This window comes from Nicotiana attenuata, unplaced genomic scaffold, assembly GCF_001879085.1.
Source record: "Nicotiana attenuata strain UT unplaced genomic scaffold, NIATTr2, whole genome shotgun sequence".
NCBI classification, from domain to species: domain Eukaryota; kingdom Viridiplantae; phylum Streptophyta; class Magnoliopsida; order Solanales; family Solanaceae; genus Nicotiana; species Nicotiana attenuata.
The window spans coordinates 1,558,917-1,574,985 of NW_017670239.1; the positions used below are offsets into that span (position 1 = coordinate 1,558,917).

At 34.3% G+C, this 16,069-nt stretch overlaps 1 protein-coding gene across 1 annotated transcript; it reads right to left on the reverse strand.

Moving 5' to 3' along the window:
* Positions 1–747: 747 nt before the first annotated feature.
* Positions 748–15,720, reverse strand: LOC109236454 (protein BONZAI 3). Its single transcript, XM_019402634.1, is given in 16 exon segments — positions 748–1,086; positions 1,532–1,628; positions 1,744–1,857; positions 1,944–2,108; positions 2,798–2,935; positions 3,350–3,426; positions 3,506–3,620; positions 3,730–3,829; positions 3,975–4,036; positions 4,389–4,523; positions 4,611–4,787; positions 8,243–8,299; positions 10,263–10,311; positions 10,413–10,561; positions 12,337–12,384; positions 15,235–15,720. Coding segments are annotated over 16 exon segments (1,806 nt in total). The 5' UTR covers positions 15,415–15,720; the 3' UTR covers positions 748–943.
* Between the last annotated feature and the right edge of the window lie 349 nt (positions 15,721–16,069).

Below are 16,069 nucleotides of genomic sequence, written 5' to 3' on the forward strand. Positions count from 1 at the left end.
AGATCCACTGAGCATGTGAATATCACAAAATCATAGGAGCAACAACACTCGAAGGAAATATTTTCTTTGAACAATCCCCTCTAAAATACTGCTCATATTTCCGACTTGATTTTCTTTTAAACGGTATTTTTGTCTTTGTGAGTTCGTGTGGTGAAATGAGGGAGCAATGTCCTATATTTATAGGGGTAAAATGCCCCTGTTGATCAATGGCATTAGTATAACAATACAAAATGCAAATATAGCTTGTGATTCATTTAATAAAATTATGGATTCTAGATGGACTTGGAATTTAATCTTGCGAATCTCCCCCTCCTAACCCATGTCTTCCGAACTTTAATTTGGGACTAATATCCATCCACAAGTTCATTACACACCTTTAACCTTATCGTCTTATATATTTCGTCTGCATATGCGAAAGTTTTTTGCTTGTGTGAATCTTGTTAACCAGCAATGATAGATTTCTCGCTTAGACTCTTTCCCTAAGCTAATTTGTTATACAAAAGTCAAAACATATAGTCCATCCGTTTATCACTGGTCATAATTTATCTAGACCACAATTTTAACAGTCAAATAGGATAGTCACTCACTGAAATGATTTCGCACTTAAACATTAGCAATAATATATTAGTTATGACTGATTAGGCTTGCTATTAAAAGCTTATAGTCATAGCTCAGGTGAGACATTGATCCTAACCTTTCATTGGCTGAACCATGTTTGATTGTGCTGAGATTAGTTGTATAAACAAGTAAATCAATCATAAATGTCACACCTATGAGCTACTTCGCTCTAACCAAAACCTATGTATTTACATATGTGCAAAACTAGTTTTGAAGCATATACAATTCGTTCTGTAGAAGGAAAAATTAGTCTTCAACCTTCCCAGCAGACACTCTCTTCTGGAATCATACATTGATTTTGATGGCCTATGAGAAATCCTTCTTCTTACTCAAGCCGCATAGGATGTCCTGGAGAAGATGTTTGGGCAGCAGCAATGTTATGAGGTCTAATATTCCTACAACGCATGTACGCTAGAAACTGCCCAGGTAGCTCCTCTAGAAGTGCTTGAACAACTGAAATTTGTCCACCTGCAGAATGACAAAGTAGAATCAAGCTTATCGACAATGTTAAAAGGATATTGACTGATTCTAACATAACAATTATGCAAGGAAACAAAAAGCAAATGAAATATAGAGCAACTGAAGATGTATTATATGTTAAATCAAATTGGTGGAGAAGAACCAGCACAAGCACAAAATATGAGTAAGGACGCAAATGTTATTGCAGCAAATAAGCTATCAACAAGTCCGCGAAGGAGAATTCTTTGCATGCAATAGTAAAATCATGGAAACACATCCAATCGATGATTTGACAATCTGTAAAACCAAAGCAACTAATACGACAAACCTTGATATTTCTACACATCAGAAGTCAATTCCCAACTAATTGTGTAATGTCATTAGCATGCAGACTAACTTTGCCTCAAAAAGCAACATTAAGGACAATGCTGTGTTATGAGGGTATTCAACTCACTATGTACTTCTCGCATTGGAACAAATTGAACAATGTCTCGTGTAGCTACCCTTCCAATGGAACTCTCTAATCGATGTCCATTGTCAGCATCAAGGATCTGAAAGGAAATAATAAACATGATTAGTTAATGATGTCACTACAACTTTTGTGTAGATAAGAGGTAGATATCATGTGCTCCGTTTAGAGGTTCGAGTGCTGTGATGAGAATATACCTCCATCTGTGTAAAATCTGCACTTCCAACTCCTACAATAAGAATTGAAAGTGGCAGGTCAGATGCCCTGACTAGAGCATCTTTTGTTTCTTGCATATCAGTAAGGACACCATCCTACAAATATTAAAAGATTAAGCTCGCCAGATAAATTTGCTGATATTACACATATAAAAATAATACTGCCTTGATCCGTTAATTACCGTTATAATGAGGAGGACAAAGTATTTCCTCTGGTTGTACTTGAGGGACTCAGCAGCAATTTCTGCAGCCTTGTTAACTACATGTCCGAATAATGTGGGTCCAGAAAGAGTAAAATTCTGCAAAGCACTTGCATAAGCAGCCATGATACCTCCCACACCGTCCACCTGTTAAAAAATATCAAAAGAGAAGGGAAAAAAACAGGAAGTTACTCGTTCAAAAAAAAGGAGGAAATTGTCAAAGGCATTGCACTGCCATGGAAAACTGAGTTGAGATCTCAAGATATCAGTTGGGAAAGGCCACAAGAGAACCGCATAACTAAATATTATTATAAGAGCCTCATGGCAGTTTTATATGTCATCCGCAAAATATCTGCAGTGCTACAACCATCAGTAGAAGTGTTAGTCATGTTCCTGATATCGTTGCGAACTTCAGCAATGTTAGTCGATCAACAATAGAGCCACAAGGTACTACCTCCAGCCCTTTATCCGTCGTTTAAGGTTTTGACAAAACCATTAAGAAAACTATTTGATAAAATTAATTACAAGGAGTATTTGACTAAGTTACCCTTATCTTTTCCTTAAATGAGTAATTAATGATAATAGGCCCTTATGAGTACTAATGTTGGAATTCATATGATAATAATTCCAATATTAATAATAATAGTAATAATAAGAACAACAACAACAACAACAACAACAATAATAATAATAATGTCTTTTTGGCTTTCTAAAATGACAAATATTTTCGAAATTTATTTTGGGATTAAGTGACAGATAAAAAGGAGCAGAGGGATATAATATATAAGATGACTCGCAACTGGACATCTCTAGCAAGCAAAACTAATTAACTCTACCTCAAAGGCACCTGGGCTTCCAGCTAAGTTGAAACAGTGAGATACTGTTCCACTATATGCCCTGCCACCAAAGCCCCAAGCAGGAAAGCGTTTATCAGAATCATAAAATTGTATGACATCTCCAACCTCCATAATAGCCTGTAACAAATACATTGACCAATTATCAACAAAACTTTTCTGGCATGCAGATACTGAACATGACAATTAAAACTCTGTTTGTTTGCATAGCTAGAACCAGAATACTAGGATTTGTAATAGAACAGAAAGTTTAACACGTACAATCAAACTTAAATGTGTATACTTTCAGATTATGAGCAAACAAAGGTAAGACAACATTTCTTTTGGGTACAGAAATTGGACAAATTCATTGCTAGAGCCTAAAACTTCACAGTGTGTAATGCAGTCAAGCAACCACAGTACATTATAAATATCATCAGTCACATGATTTTCTTTTTCCTGGCATATAAATAACATTCAGCTGTTCTATTAGGCAATGGAAACATTGGAATTTAAAGAAGATGTAGTCAGTAAAAAAAGGTCATAAACTCTTACCCTCTAGTAAGCATTCAAACAGCCAGAAGGATCAATATAATGCAAGGAATGAGGATCGCGAGGATTTCCATTAGAAGCTGGGCATTGTAATGCATCAGAAAACTCTTTACCTAGACCAATTTAAAAAAACTGTAAACATAGTTATAGTGCTTTCACCAGTAAAATCCACGGCAACCATAAAGCTAAGCTCAAATCCACTAGAAATGTAGTCAAGAAAACTATAGAGTTGCTTCTCAGCATATCCTTCAACAAAAAGTTGACCTTTCAGGACCTGAAAACAATCAAATGTGTTCGGATATCACAAAGATGTTAGGCCCCCAACCCCTTCAACCAAAAAAAGAATAATTAAATAAAAACATCAACTACAAAGGAAAGTTTACCTTTTCATTACCCCGAAAACCAGAAGGTGGTGAAATAAAATTTGCACCAACTCTGCTCTTATGCATATTTTCAAGGTCTGCCACTGTCTTTTGTAATTTCCTGAATTAAAAGTGGTGATAATTTATTCAAAAAAAACAAAAAGAATGACAAAAGTTCTCCGACAAGCAAAAAGGAGTTACTTTAACTGAAACAAAAAAACTAACGAGCTACGATAATAATATTTCTTTATACGCTTAACAGATACCCGATGAGGACATGGTTGCCACTGCTGTTAAAATCAAAGCACTCTATAACTAGTGGATTATCCTGCAGGAAACAGAAAGACCCACTAAATTCAGAACTAAAATAAATAGGAAAGGGAAACTTTTAGTTGCAAGGAAACCATATTCAAAATAAATAGTGAAAGATACTTTTAAGCCTATTAATGCACTATTGCTCCATATTTTTTTATTTTTTCCCCTAAAAATACACTGTAGATCAGATAAAAACAACAAAATAGCCAACTGAAAGAACTATCAGTTAGATAGAATAAAAATGTTGTATTGCACCAGGCACACCCAATGTTAGAAGCAATCAAGGTACCAATGGTCAAAGGTGAAGGAGTTTTAGTAGATGATATCAAGTAGCAAGCATTGACTTCTTGCAACGAAGAAACTACCTTATTCACAAATTGTTGCATAGTTAGACAGACAGGCTTCCATATGGGATATAAGTTATCATTTACGACCTCTGTCTTGCAAATTGGAACAGAACCTCCAGTTTCGACAATCCTAGATATTCTCAAAAAAGGATCCTGAAAGAAGATAGTATATGACAAAGAGCAAATGAGACTGAAAACACCAAGAAGCTCCATAAGAAAGTACAGTTCAGTGTTACATACACTTTTTGAGAATAAATCCTTGTTTTCCAGGTTGGTACATCGCAATGTCATCTCCACTGCAGTTCTTGAAGTGACTGTTTCTTCTGCAAGAACAGTAAGTTTCCCTAAGTTTTTCAGGCCATGACCATCCCTGTTGTGCAGATTCAGTGTTATACTTCGGTTGCGCTTGGTCACAATCTGCAGGAAGATAAAAAGGAAACAAACTGTGTAAATTTCCATTATTATGACACTAACAAATATAGGAAATTGCAGTAGCTAGTGAATCTGAGGTGAAATACTACTAGCAAAGGAATTTTTTTCAAAGAAGTTGCTGTGGATAGTTAAATGATAAGCACGTCTCTTATACAGGAAGCCAGACATGTCTCCCATCAACAAGCACCCAAGCTTGTGGAGGAGTCAGCTTATAAAAACCTATGCTACACAAATACCCCATCTGATAGCCTGTTTGGCCAAGCATCGCAAATTTGCTTATCAAAAAAGGATTTTTAGTGAGAAGCAGTTTGTATTTGGCTAATTAATTTGAAAAGCACTTTTGAGCAGGAATTAGTGTTTAGCCAAGCTTTTCAAAAGTGCTTCTAAGTGTATTTTTCTCAAAAGTGCTTTTCAAAAAGTGCTTTTGGAAAAAAGCTACTTTTATCTGCTTCTCAAAAACTACTTCTACTTCTATCAAAACATTTTTTTCCTTCTAAAAGTTGGTCAAACACCTAAATTTTGGCAAAAAGTACTTTTGACTAAAAAAACCTTTTGGCCAAAAGGAGCTTGACCAAACAGGCTATGAGGCTTCTAGTGTGTAAAGAAAAACTCTTAAATAAGGATCAAGGTTATTTAGTTACACTTAGTTTTCCTCTTGTGATAATGCTTTTCAAAGTGTGCCAATTAGTGAAATTGATACCGAAGCTTCCTCAGGTGTGAGTAGGCCATTTAACTGTGTGGATATTAATCATGATAATTGTGGTGTTGATTCCTCGGGAGTACTTACATGTGATTCCACTTGTGAAGTTGTGTGTTTACTTGAGGATGAGGCTGACCTGTGTTGGTGTAACTTCTTTTAAAAAGATGATTCTTGTGTTGATGAGCTAATTGAGGAGCTAAGAGTATTATCAAGATGATGCTGATGTCGAACATGTTTCATTAGTTTATAAAGAAGCAAGACGGCTATGGACTTTTATGAGGGATATGATTAAGTGAGCCTTAACTATTCCTTAGGATGAAGAAGCAGAATCAGTACAAAGATATAACAGTTTATACAACAAGTATGTGATTGAGAATAGAATGTGCAGTTTAGTAGTTGATGGAGCTAGTTGTGACGATTTGGTAACTGCTACCTCGCTGAAGGAGATAAATTTAGGAACTTTTTAGCATCCTAGAACTTATAAGTCAAAATTGTTAAATGGTTACGGAGATCTTAAAGTGAACAAGATGGTGAAGATTCCTTTTGTTATTGGGAAGTACAAGGATTAAGCAAAATACGGCGTAGTGCAATTGCATGCTTGTCGTCTCATTATTAGGAAATCATGGTTATGAGATCACAACACATTTGAGCAAGGAGGAAAATTGATCAATCTTACACTATTGCAAGGAAGCTAAAAAGTCATCCTTGAAGGCTACTACAAAAGATATGTGCAAAAAAGAAAGGATGAGAGAGAGAAGTAAAGGTGTGCTTGTTGACATCCCAAGAGAGGCAAAATGAGAGGTTAAGAGTAGTGAAGAGCATGCGATATCAAGAGGACAAAAAGAGAGTGAGCAAGAATAAAAGAGAGTTGAGTGGCAAGAAAAAGGTGAATCAAAAGAGAGTTTGAGTGATTAGGTTCCTTGTTTATCTACTAGCATATTAACTTATTCTCTTTCTAGTGTCTTTGTTTCCAATGTGAAAGTTCTTGAAGATGATACGACTTGGAGGGTGGAGCAACCAACACAAGAAGCCACCAATTGAATTGGTCAAGAGGATCTAGAAGTTTTGTTGAATATTTGATTAGCTTAATTATAAGGATCTTATTTTATTTGATTGTAAACAGCATTAATTGTCTTTCCTAAATTAGAGATAGGACTTATTATATAAATATTATAGCTCATGTATTGTACAGATATATTGAAATACAAAGAAGCCTTTTCTTCTTCATTAATTTCAACATGGTATCAGAGCCATTGTTGCCCTTTTGATGCGAGTTTTCTCTCTCTACATCACTAGGGTTCCAAGAGGTTGAGTTTTCTTCTCGCTTTTTATTGTTTCGAGGTGGTTCCGGAGGCTATAAGTGTTGAAATTAATGTCAGTGGTGTGCAAAAACAAATACCACCACAAGCAGCTCCGAGAAAGAACGCCGCACACGCCGGAATGTGCCTCCGACAGTCCAGATTCCGGTGATGCATAAATTTCACACGCCAATGTGTGGACCATTTATCGACGACCTTTTTAGAGAGTTTTTAACTAAGTTGGGTCCCAGGTTCAACAATTTTTGAGCATCAAAGCTAGGGTTCCGACTAGTGGCGTACGCAGGATTTTTCATAAGCGGTGTCACTATTTTAAGAAGTGACGAAATAAATAAATTAGTGTAGCAATATCATATTAATAGTAACAAAATTCAAATCATATTAATAAAACACAACTCAAGCATATCATTGAACTCTTTATGATAAGTTTTTTTATTTTTTGAAATGTATGCAAAATAACCTGATTAGAATAATACTAAATTTTGTTAAATTTTTTTTTATAGAAGGCATTAAACAATAAGTCAAAAGCTAATTATTTATTTGATTCCTTAAATCATTCTTAACTTCATAGCCGAGAAACCAGATGAAGAAGGAAAAAAATAGCTGAACTAACTTATTGAAATGGATGAAAGGAATAAAAAGACCGTAATGAAGCTATGAGGATTCGAACCTTGGCTTTCCCTAGAAAAACAACGCACTTGACCAAGAGAGCTACTTAGCTCTTTGCGCTGAGTGGTGTCACTGTTTTATATTTATCCAATTTTTAGTTTTGTATTTTAATTATATATACCTATTTAGTAAACTTTTCGACCGCTTGGTCTAAGGTAAATTCGCCCCTGGTTCCGACGTGTCATAAATATATTTTTTCCATCGATAGAGTTACTATTTTCTGTCTCTTTCCTAAATTTTCGGCTGAATTCTGTACTTCTCCTCCCTAAATTTCAGTTTGGTAAGTGTTTTTACATATTCAAATTCTTTTAGGATTTGCTAAGGGGGACACAAAGACAGTAGATAACATTTTTCATGCACTAATTAAAGCGCAGCCGGTGCACAAGGCATCCCGTGTTCACGCAGGGTCGGGGGAAGGGCCGGACCTAAGGGATGTGATGTAGACATCCTACCCTAATGCAAACATTAATGGATGCTTCTCATGCACTAATTACTGGGGTAAAATTAGATGGGGCTGGTACATAACTTGCTTGGTCAAGATCTTGTTTGCTATTAATAGTCTAGAAAGTTACTTTGTTATATTGCTGGAGAAAAGAAAGAACCTATTGTGACTGATGCTCACTATATCGGATTATGATAATTCCCTTGTTACGCCATCAATGAGTCAATATCACCAAGAAGCAGCTGAATAAGTATAAGAATGACTAGGGATACTATGGAATTTGTGTCAGCCCGAGCGAATGCAATTATCTTACCTCTGAGAGAACACAACTGCCTTCACCAAGGAAATCTTGGTCCTTTAATTTCAGGTCCTGCAGTGCAAAAAACCTTTCAATTTAGCCATAATGCTTGGCAAATACGTCACTGAAAAACTGCAAATTATTTGTTGATCAATAAAGTAGATAACGCATAAATATGCAAATATGGTCAAGGGAAAGAAAATAATATTAAACATTAGCAGTTCCATGAATTATTCGAATTGAACATTCCAAGCTTGATTGTTACAACAAACTTTCAGACGTAGATTACTTTCATTTATAGATTTTTTAAAGTCCATAATAGACTTTTTGAGTTTAGATGCAAAGAGATAAAAGTGAACATTTGCAGAAAGACAGATTGTTAAGAAGTTTGCTTCCCTTCTTCTATTTAGTTTACATGTTTTCTTTCTAGTAGTAAGGAAGATTTTAAATCTCAAGTGCTAAAGAATGGAAAACAAAAATATTAGATCCAGAAAATCAGCAAAATTGTTCGGGACTACCCTGAACTTGGCAACTTTTATTTAGTTCCTACTTAAACTTCATGTGGTCTTTAACACCCCTCTGAACTTGGCATTTTGATAGCCTCAACCCCCTGGATGCTGACAATCCATGGGAGTATGACACACGCGCTGCCACATGGATTTTTTTGTCCATGTGGAATTTTTTTACAATAAAACATATATTTTTACCTTTTTAAGTCCACCAATTATTTAAATTATCTTTTTCGTGCCAATCTGTTACAAAAACTTGGAACAACATTATTTTGACTATAATTTTTATTTGGATACTGTAATTTTTACATATTTGGTTAGGAAAAGAAGGAATACATAGTTAAAACATATACTCATTGCATCTAAAGAAAAATACGTTATTGGAACTCCATATTTTGGCTAAAAATAATAAAACTCCAGCAAAATATTTTACGAATTTGACCCGAAAAAAAATAATGCATAGTTTAAATAAATAGTCATCTCATGAAAAGAAAAATACACAATACTTTTTTCTTTTTGTAGAAAATACACCATTTGAACTTCATTACTTTGGCTAAACCTTCTTTTTATTTGGCTAAAAGAAATAGAGTTTCAACTAACTTTTGTAGATTTGGACCGGAAATAAAAATACATAGTTGAAACAAATATTCAGTGTATCTAAAAAAACACAATTCAGATAAAATATGCAACGTATATTAAGAAGAAACAGCGACAAATACAATTGGAACAAATAAATCATTATATTTGATTATGTAGCAATTAATATTTCAAAAGTACCCCACTTAGAAGCTGATTTTTCGATTCTTTTCCCTCCTACGCGCCTAAAAGAGAATGTATTCACGCTCTTTGCCACATCAGCGTCTAGGGGGGTTGAGGCTATCAAATTTCCAAGTTCAGGGGGTAATAAAGACCACGTAAAGTTTAAGGGGGAACTAAACAAAAGTTGTCAAGTTTAGGGGGGTCCTGAATATTTGTGCCCCAGAAAATCTCATGTCAAGCTAAAGAATCATACATGTGACTCAAAGTCAAATGCCTACTTCAAACGGATGACACAAAAATTGTTTAAATCAGATGATGCACAAGAACATTTCTCATAGTTACTTTTGTCAAAGTATCATTTCCTACTTGTGACAAGCACTTGCAGTGTCCACAAGTGAAAACGATATTGGAGTTTCTCCAACTGTATCAAGTAAAGACAATAAAAATTAATTTAAGTTAAGAAAAAAAGGTCCAGACCAACTACATATGTATCATCTTGCTCAAGACACTGACACATACAAATAACTGTGGTGAGTAAAGGGGTTAGCTTATTCATTAAGGATTCATGTTATGGAGATTAAGGGCTTATTCAACCCATTCTGAATCCCTGCTCATCTTTCCCACCCCCTCACAAAGAAAGAGGGGAAGGGGAAAAGTGATAACCAAATAAAAGCTAAAGTTGAAGTATATTTCTCAGTATCCTTCAGCTGGACTTTAAAGATACTGGAAACTGGTAACAATTGTCTACTTACAGAAAGTAAGCATACCTTAACTGGTAAATTATGATATTTTGTGTCTATATCATAGACATGGAAACTGAAAATCAAAAGATATGGAAAAGCACGTCAGGGGCTAATTGAACATAATAGACATCCATAAATTCAGAGATCAAATAAGCACGAAGAGCAAAAACCTACATCAGTGTCTGCACAGTCTCAAACTGGTACATGATATGAATTTTCTGTATCCATACGGCGTCCAAATTGTTCATTATAACTTCTGTTCGACCAAGCTCTTCCAGTGTCCCATCTCTTTTTCTAACGCATACTACTGCCATTGGAACACTCTGAATTTAAGTAGAACACCAAAATCATTGATAAAACAATGCAAAAGAAGAACTTGAACATTGGGAAGGAAGGTATAAAAACGACGGAAACCCAGCTATGTGACTGGGTTTTGAAATTTCAAACTAGAACTGTTATAGGGATAACACGAGAAAAAGAGAAATTGACCATAAGAAAGATTTAAAGTTTCAGGCTTGATGCAAGCTTTTTGGTTTACAATTCAGACAACACAAGAAGTATGAAATGAAGAGTACAGTTTAATTGAGTTAAACATAGGTGAAGCAATCAGAACACTACTACACATGAATATATTGTTCAGACATGTTACTGATGTTACCACTTATCCTAAGTTACATATTTGTAATATGGTGACAATACTTTAAATCAGAAAAGTAAAATTTCTTTGAGTGTCAGTTCTTTTTGGAATAGCTATTTCTATAAATTTAATGGAATTACTAACGGAGTAGATTCATTCATATTTATATTTCTATCAATTTATCCCAATGCTTCAATTCAACCAAATGCAGTAACTCTGCAACATTATGCATTTTATTTGACATTACATCATAAATCTTTGCAGATGTTCAATATAAGACAAAATTAGACGGTTAGCTCCTTGTAAATACAGGCAATGCATTCTCGAATGGAGAGAGTATTATACAATCTTGTTAACAGAATTTACAGCAGGTATATCAGCTACACATAGTTTCAACTTTCAAATAAGAACTCTGCTACCTTAGAACGCATAGCAAGGGATTGACATCACATAAATAGACAATATGACAGTAAGACTTTAATACAAAAATGGTAAAACAAAGATTAATAATCACTGGATTATTGTATTAGTTACCTGATCTTTTATTTTCCTTATAAAAGTTAAAGCATGTGTTTGGTATTAAATTAATATCCAGTAATACCAATGACCCAAGGTTCAAATAATCCAATATCAGTTTTATTATATGTAACTAAAATAATTAGCTTGAAACAGTTGAATATTCAATAAAATTTATAAGTACCAATTTTTTATTTTCTCATATGAAAAGATAATTTTACATGGAAAGTTAAAAATGGCGTATACTAAAATATGAAATAGAAAACTAAGCAAATCCTAAAATTCCTCTTTCAAGGATAAAAGTTTTACTCTAAACACTTTCTTATAATTTTACGGTCAATACCACCAACCTTATTAGAAACTTGAGAAATAGTAATAAGAAACATTATAACTAAACAAATAATAGTTTAACGGACAATTCATTTGTGGGATTAAATACATGTATTGCTAATACGTGTATTGTTATTCAATATTGAATCCGGTATATAATATAATTAAGAAATGTTGCAAAAGTTATGCAGGTATCTGTATAGGAAACAAAATGGGTAATCAAAATGCTGATTGATAATACGAAGTTCCATATAGACATTGTTTTTTCTTATACCTCATAACAAATGAGCCCTAAACTTTCACACCAAAACGTATTCAGTAATTGATAACGGAAAGGAACATATTACACTTTGATTCTATTTATTCATGAGCCACACTGACTTGACTATTTGCATGTTTATAACTGACATGATCCTATAATCATTTTAGCTTAATATAAAAGAATTTAAAACAAACAAATCATTGTCCATGATGACAGAAGGAAGTTTTGAGCAACAACTAGCAAGTATACCATAATATTCTCAAAAGATAGAATAAGCTTTAAAAATAATGACTGGGATACACAGACAGATATCACCAATAAACCGGAAGTTTAACATTCAAAAGAGAAGGTACCTTAGAAACAATATCAAGATCACGTAGCTTTGAAGCCGATAATGATAACTGCAGTTGATAATCAAAGCACATATGTTCAGAGCAACATAATATTCTCATAATCACAGCAATAAAGAAACTAATGCCATGGGAAACTCCTTAAATGGAAACTGCTAGGAAAGCCACAATTGAGGTCGAGTTCATTGTATATCGGTAAAAAAATGTAGAGAGCCCAATATTGTTGAGCATTGGCATAAAACGGGTCCAAATGGAGCGAAATGATTATTGAATATTCATATAATCAACTCAACTAACATGGTAATGAGGCATAGTGTTGTAGGAATTGGTAATAAAGCTTTATTTCATTTTGGTGGAGCTGATGACTCTTAAGAAGTTTTAGGTTTCTGTTATTCTATTTCTTCACCATTGTCATTTGTAGTATTCAACATGTAGGCCAATTTGGATACTGTATATATTTGCTTCGAAGATTAATTTTGGATCCTCTTGGAGGAGTTGACTCTAATGCAAAAGTGTGCATCTAGACTTACGTACAACTTCTGCAGTAACGAATGTATTCTTGTTTACTGTTGAGACTATTAGGGTGTGTTTGCTACGAAGTAAAATATTTCTTGGCTTAAATGTTTTGGAAAACATTTTTCTCATCAACTCATTTTCCTCCAATTGGAGGAAAAAGTTTTCCCAAGAGAAGGGAAAACATTTTCCAAAACTCTTTTTCAACCTTTCCCACTCTATTCTCCGTCCCCATCAACCCCACACCCCCATCCACCCCACCCCACCCTACCCCCTCCCACCCCCACTCCTACCCCTACCCCTACCCCTGCCCCTACCCCGGATAGAAATATTGTTAAAGAGTACTTTCTTTACATGTTGTAGATAGAGTACTTTATTTTTTATTTCAACAAAATAAGTATTTTCCTTTCGTGATGTAAAAAAAGTATTTTTGTTCATTTCAACAAAACAGGTACTTTCATTTCATGATGTAGAAATTTTTTTTTTCATTTCAACAAAATGATGTAGTAAAAAGTATTTTCTTTCATTTCAACAAAATGAATATTTTTTTTACAGCGTAGAAAAAATATTTTATTTGATTTCAATAAAATGAGTATTTTCTTGTCATGATGCGGAAAAAGTATTTTCTTTAATTTAAGCAAAATGAAGTACTTTCTTATCATGTTATAGAAATAATACTTTCTTTTTCAACTAAAAATAGAGTTTTTTCTTGTTAGTTATGGAACATAAATTTCAACATTGTTTTTTACGAAAAAAAGTAAAGTAGCACATTAGTTCTTTGGATTTGTGTGATTTTTATAAGAATAATTAAATTCTTGAAGAAAATAAAGTCCTAAAAACGTTGGGTATTTTTTTTGTGGGGAGGGGGGGGGGGGGGCACAGAAAAAATGGGGATTTGGGAGAAGAGTCTGAGGAGAGTAGTTTAAAAAAAAACTATTTTTCGAAAAAATAATTTTTTTTCTCTCTAACCAAACAGTAGAAAATATTTGCCGGAAAAAAATTTCACTCACCCAAACAAGGAAAATAAGTGATAAAATCACTCATTTTCTAAGGAAAACATTTTCCATGGAAAACATTTTCCTTCGTACCATACACACCCTTAATGAACAAAATAATTAGAGAAGGAAGATGTATTTCCTCTCCCTTAGAACAATATCTACCTAAATCAAATGAAAGCTAAGAGAAATTTGGTTTGTTGCTTAAACTACATTGCTAGATACTTCAAGTATTTGGGAAAGGCTAGTCTGATAGGGTTTTATCTTAGACTGCTAGTGGTTCATGTTGTCTTCATATTATTCTCTAGTTTTTCTTTGTACCAGGCCTTATTTACTGGTTATTGTTAGTGCTTTCCATCTATTCTCTAGTTCTTATGTTGCTGTCATTATTTCTATTGTTTTTTGTTGATAATACTGATATATTGTTTCTCTTTTCGTCTTCTTGAGCCGAGGGTCTACCGGAAACAACCTCTCTATTCCCCCGAGGTAGGGGTAAGGTCTGTGTACACTCTACCCTCCCCAGACCCTACTTGTGAGATTTTATTGGGTTATTGTTGTTGTTGTCAGATACTTCAAGTCAAACCTTCAGCTAATCAGGTGAGTAACAGAAAGAGTGGCGGCATCTTATGCCGAAATGCAGATCCTGAAATTCCTTCAGATAAGTTAAAAGAGTTTTGCCAGGCTAAATCTTTTGTTAAAGTTTTCTTTTTCGTATAATGCTACTACCTCGAACAAGGATTTTAAGGTGACATCATTATCCTAAGCCTAATTACCTATGGAACTCCAGTTGATAGTTTAAAAGTGAAAACTTAACGCGGCTTTCATTCTCAATATCCCAGTCACTTTTCCTGGAGTGTTTATAACTCATTATCTAGATGGATTAATATAGAGATTTCAAGTCTGGAATTAAGAAAAACTTTTGACAGTAATTGTTCCCAATATATATATATATATATATATATATATATATATATATATATATATATATATATATATATATTGGCAACAAAGTTAACTACTCATGCTTGGTAATGCATGCAAAGGAACCCATGGAGAAGCTACTGAACATTGTTAAATAAACTTAACTAGTACGGCACCTCTATCATGAGTTTGTAAACCGTGTCTATTCAATAAATTAATGAAAAGTCAGGATTTATAACCCCAACAACAACAACCATTGCTACACCTATTTCAAACAATAAAATAAGGTTCATAAACCCCAAAAAGGAAAAAGATACTCTTCTAAGCCCAAATCAGAATGTTATCCCAAAACCACGAGTACACAATGGAAATAATATTAAAACAACAGTGGAACTTATTTTATTCGAAAGGCAACTTTGAAACAAAGTCAAGGAAGTTAAATTGCAACTTTAAGATGAAAAAGACATATAACCTCGATTGGCGTGTAAAGGGCGTGAAGTCCGTTTGTCCTACAGAACAAGTCAACAACATCATTGGGCCCTCCACCACCACCAGCACCACCAACAGCAGCGGCGGCTGCTGGGTCCATATGGTGGCCCACTCCTACTATAGCCTGCTTCCCTCCTTTCACATCCGACATACAGTTCCCCATCTCTCTTTCTCCTTTCTCTCTCTCTCTCTCTCTAAAATCTGATATGCGATTTTCACTCTCCAATAACCGCGTTAAAAAATACTCCTATATATAACAGCGGAGCTCTTCTTTTTTTTTCGTTTTTGGTAGTAAAGAAAAAAAGAATTTTCGTTCCAAATAAATCCCAAAAATTTACCCCAAATTTTACGCCTAATATTCAGACAAATTGGATGAGTGGAGGGGAGAAGGAAATCCCGTTAGAATTATTCCATATAGCCTCTCCTTCATGCTATATATAGACATGCATAGTACTTGCTTTCCTTTCACCAATTTTTTGTACAACTACCCACTAGTCACAAGTCCCATTACTCGGTACTTTGTAGGCAAATTCAAGTTGCCCTTTTCTTCGTAGAAATGTTATTCCACGTTAAATAATATTGTGCAATTGGATATGTATGAAAATATGAATAAAGTGACAATTTCAAAAAAGGGCTCCAACTCAGCCCTTTTAATCCCTTCTCAATTTTCGGAACTCTTATGGCAAGTCATCCTTTTCTAATATTGTATGTATGGAAACTTCACAATAGGTCAATTCTTATACAAAGCTTAATTCTTTGTCTCAGGACACGTGGTAAAGAAGGATTTTTAATCCAAACAAACGTGGATGGTCTTCCAA